Below are 10,126 nucleotides of genomic sequence, written 5' to 3'. Positions count from 1 at the left end.
CATGGGGTATCACAGGGGAAGGTGAACCATTCACCCTGTACACAACACACCACTAAGGGAGGGTGAGTCACCCTAAGGCTGCTCATCACTCCAAAAAGTACCCCAAGCCCCCCAGAGCTCCCAGAGCTCAACATCCATCTCATATGGGACCCTTATAAGAAGGTCTCTCCACGACTCCAAGTCGTTCATAGAAGGTTAATAATTTGACCTTCCCCGGGGGCTTCGTAAGAATATCGGCAACTTGCTCATCGGTCCCAATATGATGGAGCCTTATTGCTCCCCATTGTACCATATCCCGAATAAAGTGGTACCCGATATCAATATGCGTGGGCCAATCATGAAATGTGGAATTCGCAAAAAGACGAATCCCACTCTGGTTGTCACAGAAGACCACTGGGGTATCCAGCACATGTCCAAACAGCTCACTAAAGAGCTTCCTCAACCAGACAGCTTCACAGGAGGCCAAATTAGCAACAATGTATTCAACCTCAGCGGTGCTTAAAGCAAACGATTTCTGCTTTCTGCTCATCCACGATATTGAAGCAAAACATAGAGAGAAGCAACATCCTGATGTGCTCTTGCGATCCACCACATTGCCAACCCAATCTGCATCAAAGTAACTATGGAGCCTCACATTCCCGGCAAGGTATCTCAGTCCTTAAGTGATTGTGCCCCGAAGATATCTCAAGAGATTCTTGGCAACAACCCAATGTATATGATGAGGCTCGATCATAAACTGACTCAATGTGTTCACTGCAAAACAATGTCCCAATGAGAGTTCACCAAGAACATCAGGGCCCCTACAAGAGTTCAAGGGGATTCGAACTGCTGCCAAGTGCAGCGTTCGGCCTCATTGCTCAGTACTGGATTTGCTCTTCCTATTTCAAAATCAATGCTCTGGTACCATGTGAAAACTCCTACTCTGAAGGAACTCCTACTGTAGCAAATATGAATCTACTTCACTTACTTGATTTTTAAATTACATTCATCAAGTTATTCTTTTGAATACATAAGCAAATTACTTCTGCAACCTACACTAATTAAATGTTTGATCTCATGAAACAGAAAATAGAGCAAAGAACAAGATACATAGGACACACTTATTTTTGGACACAATAGTCCCCGAAAAAACCCAATGCGGGAAACCGGTGTAGCAACTCTAAGGGTTTATGATTATGCAGGAGAAATATCTGAATACAATTCAAGGATGTTAATCTAGCAATCCTTTACAGAGAAAATACTGGCGGAAAATCTCAGTGAGTTTTACCTCACTTCACAAGGCAAAATTCTGGCTAATCCGGCACAAGACTAGCTAACCCCAGCTATTTCTACGCTAGCTCTGCGTTAGCCCTGCGTCACCTTCTCTGCCCTCTATGTTAGCTCTCCCAACTGTTCCATCAATTTTGGCAGTTCCCGGCAGTTCTAGAATCTGCATGACAGGCAGCTTTTCTGCGTCAGCTCTCCCGGCTACTGTGTTGCCTCTGTGTCAACTCTCCCAGTTGTTTCGACAATTTCGACTGTTCCGGCAGTTTTGGATTCTGCGTGACAGGCAGCTTTTCTGCATCAGCTCTCTCGGCTACTATGTTTCCTCTGCGTCAGCCCTCCCGGCTATTCCGACAGTTTCAATTGTTTCGACAGTTCTGGATTCTGCGTCACAGGTAGCTTTTCTGCGTAAGCTCTCCCGGCTACTGCACTGCCTCTCTGCAAGCTCTCTTCGCCTCTCTGTTCTATATTTTCCGTAAAGTCCTTCTCCCGGATTATCTCTACCCCTCAGCTGTAAGATCTCCCCAATCGATTTTCCTCTTGAGAACTTCTCACTTCAGAAAAATCTATTTCTTCAATCTCTTTATGTGTGTTTCCAAATGAACCCCAAGCCTCCATTTTATAGTTTTCATGTTGAGTCTTCAACAACCGAGATTAAGTCTCTAATCAACGGCTAAGATTAAAACATGACTTGATCCGCCTTCTAGATCATTCTCACCCACATTTTGATTAATACCCATTAAAAATATTAATTATTTTAATAAAATACAATCCGGGTGGAATTTCACCAAATGGTTATGGGTTCTTTAGAACTCATGTGCCTTAGCCTCTCCACCAATTTTCAAGGATAGGGCACTTTCGATGCTACCAAAAACTAACATGCAGGAGAAGTTATATCTTTGAGAATTGAGTTATACAAGATGAAGGTATCAAAGGAAAAAGGGATAAAATCATACCTTATAAGGGTATCACAAATAAGAGACCAAGTACAAGAGTTAGGGGAAATAATGTCCGACAAAGAAATGACCATTGTTGTGCTCAATGCACCACTTGATGAATGGGGCAACTTTGTATCAAGTATCTATGGAAAGAAGGAAGCCATTCACTGAACTTTGGTCATTATGTAAGATTGAATAAACTAGGTTGAAAACAAAGAGCGATGTTGGATCAAATGAACAAGTTTAAGCATTTGTTGCCATGGCTAAGAGAAAAGGAAAATTTGGGAAGTTTGGTCCTCAGAAAAAGAAGAAGATCGATATGTCAAAGATCCAATGCTATGGATGTCAAGAATATGGTCATTTCAAGAGAGATTGTCCAAAACTCAAGAAGGACAACAAGAAAAGGAAAGAAAGGAATGAAGCTGACATCACTGAAGAAGTAGAAGAACTTGATGAGAAGAAATCCAGGAAGGAAGAAGGGATAGATCTTCACTATTAAGGTCTCTCACCCATTTTAGCATCAAGTACATAGCAAAGAGAAGTAGGAGGTGAAAAGACCTCTACTATGGTTAAAGATTGCAGACAAGATGAGAAGCATTGTAAGTATGACAGGATGCATCATATTAGAAGCATATGATTCAAGCAGAAAAGAGCTCATGACATCAGTATAGAAGCTTGAAAGAATAGCTGAAGTAGAAGTCTACATGGTTGTAACAGTCATCATGATAGAAAGGAAGTAGCTCATGGTATCCTCAATGAAAGCATGAAAAGACAAACGAAATAGTAGCATATATGGTTGGAAGAAAGTCATCTAACATGATAGAAGATAGAAAGGTCATCATACATCATCATTAAGGAGCATTTGCAGAATGAGAATCATTGAGATCCTTCACTAGCATCTTTATAAGAGGATTCACCTCTACTTAAGAAGCAAGTATCTCATTGATAGTCTACATTCCACCTTGTGTGGGATCCATTGTTTGGAAGGATGATTATATGCTGACAAAGGAGTGCAGCGTGTCAAGATGGTTGAAGCACTTTCAAACAAGGAAAGGAAGTTGCCAAAGGAAGTCTAGATGACCAAAAGGAGAAAAGAGATATGTATATATTTGATAGATTAAGTCATGTCATCATATAGTTGCAAAATAGCTTGGTTGAATGCTCTATCTCATGAGCATGATCGAAGAAGAAGGATCTCTTCCTTTAAAAAGATGCATGAAGGCATATACCTTGAACTAGTTCACATATTGATAAGATGAAATCAACATAATATGACCTCATATGGAATATGAGGTGGTTGACAAGATGAAGGAACTATGTATAGAAATTCCTGGGGAAGCAATATGTGAAGAAAGGAAGAAGAGTTTGTGAAAAATGCAACTATAGTCACGTAAGATAAGATAAGTGATCAACATCTGATAACTAGAATAATTAGCTATGACATCTCCATAGAGAAGATATGAAGACCTTGATAAAGTTTGTAAAGGAAGGAGACTCTTGACATTGAAAGTCTTGGAGATGTGTTTATGAATGTGCAGGATGTTGATGTTGCAAGAAGCAAATGTCATGATGAAAGGCCATCATAAAAGGTAACTTTGATTTGATGTTCATTTTGATTTTTGAAAAACATTAGGTTGAGATGAAACAAGGGCACCAAAAGAGAGTTGAGAGAATTGTAGATGTCACCTACAACTAGTACTCTCAAGATTGGATGAGAGATCCTAAAAGAAACATAACTTGGAAGAGGTAGTTGTACAAAGGAAAAGCCAAATATGGACTAGAAGATCACTTTCCGATGAAAAGGATGACATGACTATTGGTTCAACCCTATGGTTCATTGAAGTTAAGTGATGGAGATGGTCGATGCCCTACAAGAATATCTAGAAGATGAAGGCTCCATGATGAAGAAGTTGAAGTTCATGACATCGAAAAGAGCAGCCCTACTAGCAGCTAATAGTACCATGATCTCCACCAAAGAGCAAATAGTTGTTGTGGAAACAAGTCCCTAGGTGAGAGGGAACTTGGGCAAGTCCCTAGTTGAGAGGGAGCTTGAGCATATTCTTTTTATAGGAATGAGTATGTCCTCCCTAGTTGAGAGGGAGAGACTAACGTCATTCTTGTCTTCATGTTATGGATAAAGAATGGAGGATTGGGTAAGCATCTGAGATTGATTCAGATACTCTTTGAGGATGTGGTAGGGATTCCAATAGGCAAGAGTAGTCAAAGAGGAAATTCCTCGAGGATGTGTTATTCCAAGACAGGAATTGTCCTAAAAGGACATACCCTTTGAACACCAGAGTGGGGTATGTGCCTTGAGAGACAATGATGATGGTGCCTATCAGTCATTGGTCTCGTCAGCATTGTGTTATGTTCTTATGGAGAGATAGAGTTGTTAGTCAAGGCCTTGCTATGTGAAAATGTTGGTGGGTATGATGAGATGCTCCGGCATAAGCTAAAAAGCAACTTATGAGATAACTTAGCAATCCAACACTTCTTATGAAAATTCTTCCGTTTGAGAATGTCCAAGTACCATGTATGGATTCTGAATACCTCCCTAGTTAAGAGAGAGTGTTGAAATGTGTAACTAGGCTCGGTCTTCATAATGACATATGTAATCATAATTTTATGTATTTTATGTAAAGAAAAAAATAAAATTATTATTGTCATTCTTGAAGCATGGGTTTCATGCTCAAGGTTATTTGATTATAGGTCAAGAACCTATTGAGTGCTTCTAGGGCTTGTCACTAAGTCTGTTATCACTGAAGAAAAATGTTTTAAATCCTGAACATTCATGTTTTAAAAATTTCTCAAAGGGTTCTTGTGGATGGAGGTCCCGTGTTTCTTCTCTATCAGAGCTGGATTGAGATTAAAAACACAGTGCATACTTCTGTCATAGGAGACCGAACGCACTCTCAAACAAAGGATATCTATGCAATATTAGAGAAGTTGTCTAGAGATGCAGGATATGTGCCTATAAAGGACACTCTGTTGTATGATGTGGAGGACTATAATGGATTCTTGTGGATGTGCTCAACAGCAAACTTTTGGAGAGGTCATTGATGCTATTCAAGTTGATGGAACAACTCCTTCATTGACAATCCCATAGTAATCGTTGCATTCAGGTTACCTCCAAGAGATCCTAAAGGTCCTTTCAGGATGCCATTAATAGATAGAGTCAAGGATATGGGAACTGTGGTTATGGGAAAAACAGAGTCAGGCACTGTAAGGCAAGGAGACAGCTTAAATATAACGCCAAATAAGGTTCACGAGAAAGTTGTAGTTGTTTATCGTGAAAGTGATGAAATAAAGTATGCAAGGCCTGGAGAAAATGTTAGGGTGAAATTATCTGGTGTTGAAGAAGATGACATCTCTACAGGCTTTGTTTTGTCTTCCATTTCAAATCCAATTCAAGCAGTGCTGGAGTTTGAGGCTCAGTTACAGATATTAGAACTACTGGAACATAAAGCAATATTTACTGTTGGTTATAAAGCTGTACTGTATATTCATTCTGTTGTTGAGGAATGTGAGATAATGGATCCAAGGACGAAAAAGCCAATGAAAAAGAAATGTCTTTTTGTTAAGACTGGAGCAGTTGTGTTGTGTCGCATTCAGGTAAATGACACTATCTGTGTTGAGAAGTTCTCTGATTTTCCTCAACTTGGAAGGTTCACACTTCGGGATGAAGGTAAAACAGTCGCAATTGGAGAAGTTGTAAAGCTCCTGAATAACATGAATAACTGACGGAAATTCACTGAGACTATCCCTCGGCAATTATTCCATATGCACTAATAGAATGAGTGGGGCCTCGAGGGATTCTTTAATTCATCTTTCTGCACAGATTATGTGAGGCAACCCGTGAAATCGTTTCGATTTTCAGATGCAAGGTGAACATGATGTCAGTAATCTTTATGACCAGAACTGTCTTCAAATGAAGAATAATGCAAGGGAGAAATTGCCCTTTTTATGAACTAATGGAGGAATTGCATCATGCCTTTATATTGACCCCCGTATTACCTTAGTATCGCGGCTTCCCCGGCACTCAACTCAACTGGAGATCAGGTCTACTGCATCCCATTCTTTTACTAGTTGGCCCTTTATTCGCTACAGGCGAGGCGAGGCTTGTCTTGGATTGGTCTAAAAAATGGCGTTTCCCTATTTGGAAGCTGTTGTTGGTTTCATGATCTTCATGTACTTCATTGAGACATACCTTGACATGAGGCAACATACGTCACTTAAGCTTCCTTATCTGCCTAAGCCTTTAAAAGGAGTGGTGAGTCAGGATAAGTTTGAAAAATCTCGAGCTTACAGCATTGATAAAAGCCGCTTCCACTTTGTTCACGCAGCAGTGACCATCATAGGAGATTCAGCAATTTTACTTCTTCGAGCATTACCATTCCTTTGGCAGAAATCAGAAGTTGTAGTTGCAAACTTGGGCTTAGATCCTCATAATGAAATCATTCATACACTCATATGTTTAGCAGCTGTTACTCTTTGGTCTCAGTTGATAGATCTGCCTTTTTCACTGTATTCAACTTTTGTCATTGAGGCTCGGCATGGATTCAATAAACAAACGATTTGGCTTTTTCTCAGAGATATGGTTGTGGGTCTGGGCTTTTCAGTTTTACTTGGGCCACCAATTGTTTCAGCAATAATCATAATTGTGCAGAAAGGAGGTCCATATTTAGCAATATACCTTTGGGCCTTCATGCTTATACTGTCACTAGTGATGATGTCTTTATATTCTATTCTTATAGCTCCTCTCTTCAACAAGTTCACTCCTCTTCCGGAAGGGGAACTTAGGTTGAATATTGAAAGGCTAGCATCATCTCTAAAGTTTCCGTTGAAGAAGCTATTTGTGATTGATGGTTCAACAAGATCGACACACAGCAACGCATACATGTATGGATTTTACAAGAACAAGCGTATAGTGATATATGACACCTGGATTCAGCAGTGCAAAAATGAGGAGGAAATGTTCTCCAGATTGCCCGCCGGCTCCTTATTTTCCACCTGATCAACCCAGACAATTTCAAAGTTTTGGGTTGAAACTGTGTTTTTGGAATCACACAGCAGTTTCGTAGCGCGCTACGAAACTGCTGAAGATGATTAATGTACAGCAGTTTCGTAGCACGCTGCGAAACTGCTGAAGCTACACAATCTAATCTCAGTCAACTGGTTTTGAAATACAAGCGGGAATTTTGAAAAGGGGTATGTCTACAAGGAATCATCTGAAGCCATCAGCTTTCAACAAGATCAAGACAGCTTGCAAGAACTTTTGCCTACACATATGAAAACGGTGGACAGCGTATTAAGGACGTGGCATTTTGTCATATCATAAAAGAATTGAAGCATGCATCAGACAGCTTGAATGCGTTTTCTCTTTGGTTTTTAAAATAGTGGATGACACATCATCAATACAGCCTACAGCACATCAGAAACATGGCAGCGTTCCATACCTTGGATTATTAAAGACTAAGAAACATGCTGTTATATATATTTGAGCAAATTAATGAAAACAGAAGCCGAGAAGCAGGGGACATCTCCTAATACTACGGGGCAGTAAAGGATTCAGCGTTCAAGGTCAATATGGCGCATTTAACATCCAGCTTAGCCAAATCTAAAGAAGACCAGGTGTCAAAGAACAAGGAGAAATCATTATGCATAGAAGATAGAGTTAGAGTCATAGTCAAATTAGAACTCTTTAGAACTCCAGTTAAGCACTTTATTGTATTTAATAGTTAGTTGAATAGCAGATAGGTGTCATCAAAAGCAGTTATCGAATTCCCCTCATGCTGGAGGAGGAATCTCGAATTAGGTAGAATAAGAATTCTATAAATAGCTAAGACAGTGATGTAATGAGAGAGGGATATTTTATAAAACAGAGGACTGTTTTGGCTTATGTAAAAAACAGAGTTCAGTAATATAAATGACTGTTTTACTTCTCAGGATTCATAAGGGATTTTCTTGTTCAGAATGTGTGATGGTATATTTTCTTTAGTGTTCTTTTACAGTTGTACAAATGCATAATCACTCAGAATTCATTGATCATGCTCTGACTTCCTGTATGTCTTTGTAAACTGTGGTTTTATATAAGTGGTATTCTGAACATCCAAATGCTAAATGCCCTGACTTCTATGTAAGGCATCATCATTGTTGCTGTAGTATGTTTGACTCCATAGGCCCAATGGAAACTTATGTAATGTTTGTCCAGCCTTTATCATTTGTCAATGTTATTCACAAGAGTTAGCCATCTTATTAATAGTCAAAATCAACAACCCTTTGAGAGAGCCCTCTCAGGCTAAGGAGGCTAAGCCTTAGTCAAAAGTTTGGTGTGAAATAGTTACTTGAAGTCTTCCTGGATTGCAGCCTTCCAGTGCTTGATTTTGAGATAACAAAGTCAACAAGTCAATTGAGTCATTGTCATGTATGGAAGACCCCTTTTGGGCATGTTATATATTGTAAAGAAAATGTACTCAAGTCAAAATTAGTGTCAAAGACCCTCCAAGACCTTGTCATAGTGCTACAACAATCCGGCCTTTAAAAGATGACAAGTTGGCCTACTAAGAGGAACAAGTTGGCCTATTAGGGCACTCAAAGAAGCCTATAAATAGAAGCACTCAACCTCATTCAAAGGACATCAAGAAAGCAACATGAAAGTTCGATGAAAGGAAGGAAAAGCAACCTAAATCCAACGAAGAAAGAGAAGACTTCAAGGAAGGAGAATCTGAATTTTTAAAGACTGTTTTTAGGGCTGAAATTCCTCACACGAGCAAAAACGTTTGGGCATAATTTGCTGCAGTAGAGACAGAATTATCAAATCATAATGGGAGGCCGAAAACAAGTGAAAGAGGAACCATATTGCAAGCTAAATTATTAGAGAAGAAGCCACTATCCAAGTGAAGGAGAAAAGAGAAGAAAAACACTGTCTTTGTCTCACACGTGCCAACTAGGGTTTTTGCAGAGAAGGCTGAAGACCTCAATCCTAAAGTAGTTTGCCCAAATTTTGAGAAGTCGAATTCTGAAGTATTGCACCAAGTTTGACCAATGTTGACATTTTCAAAGAAGAGTTGATCAAAGTGACTTGACTTGGTCTTAAGAGGGGTCTTGGTCAAGGGTCATAGGTCTTGGAATTCGTCATTTGAAGTTCTATAAGAAGAGAAGAGTTCTTGTGGGTTTTCCTCTCAAGAGGAAAGGTTTTGGCCTTGGCCCATAACCTATATCTTGTGTGCTTTTGTCTTATTGTTCTTCATTGTTTGGTAGTTGTTTGACGATCAAGAACACCAATAATAAACAAGTGAAAAAGAAGAAGCTAATTGTTGATTTGGGGTAGCATCAGATGTGCTCTAGCCACGAAAATTGGTGGAGAGGCTAAAGCACATGAGATTTCCAATACCCATAAATGGTTTGGGCAAAATCTAACGGTTTGGGAGATATTAAAATAATTATATTTTTAATGAAGTCCCCAAGTCTAAATTTAAGGAAAATAAAATATTAATGTGAATTAATATAAACTGAGTTAGAATGGTTCAAAAGTCATGGATCAAACCAAATCTAATCTTAGTCGTTGATTAGGGACTTAATCTCGACTGTTCAATTGTCAACAAGAAAAGTATAAGAGGAGGCTTGAGGGTCACTTGGAGAACACACTGAGTTGATCAAGAATTCGATTTTCTGGGGCAAGGCTTGATGAGTAAATCGAAGGAGTGATCTGAGTTGCAACTGAGGAGCAGTGAATACAGAAGTAGAGAGGCAGAGAGGTTACTGGGAGCATCAGCATAGAAGAGGGAGAGGGTTGACGCAGACGGCAGCGAGAGGCCACACAGAGGCAGCCAGGAGTTGCGCACTCCAGAAAGAGCCAGCATGGGAGACGCAGAGAATCCAGAGAGGATGAGACGCAGAGCCTCCTGAAGCTGACGTTGGGCCAG

General features: G+C 39.7%; 1 protein-coding gene and 1 pseudogene across 1 annotated transcript; both read left to right on the top strand.

Annotated features, from left to right (window-relative positions):
* Nucleotides 1-5,384: 5,384 nt before the first annotated feature.
* On the top strand, nucleotides 5,385-5,942 carry LOC149252556 (uncharacterized). The gene has a single exon (XM_089454183.1). It carries the CDS (start codon nucleotides 5,385-5,387, stop codon nucleotides 5,940-5,942), a length of 558 nt encoding a protein of 185 aa, XP_089310309.1.
* A 362-nt stretch (nucleotides 5,943-6,304) lies between these two features.
* On the top strand, nucleotides 6,305-7,215 carry LOC149252555 (CAAX prenyl protease 1 homolog pseudogene; annotated as a pseudogene).
* Nucleotides 7,216-10,126: the final 2,911 nt, after the last annotated feature.

This window comes from Pinus tabuliformis, chromosome 7 (genome assembly GCF_031772625.1).
Source record: "Pinus tabuliformis cultivar Carrire ecotype Pingquan chromosome 7, CPIR1, whole genome shotgun sequence".
Taxonomy (NCBI): Eukaryota; Viridiplantae; Streptophyta; class Pinopsida; order Pinales; family Pinaceae; genus Pinus; species Pinus tabuliformis.
The sequence above is the reverse complement of the archived record's forward strand: the minus strand, read 5'-3'. Positions and strand labels throughout refer to the sequence as shown.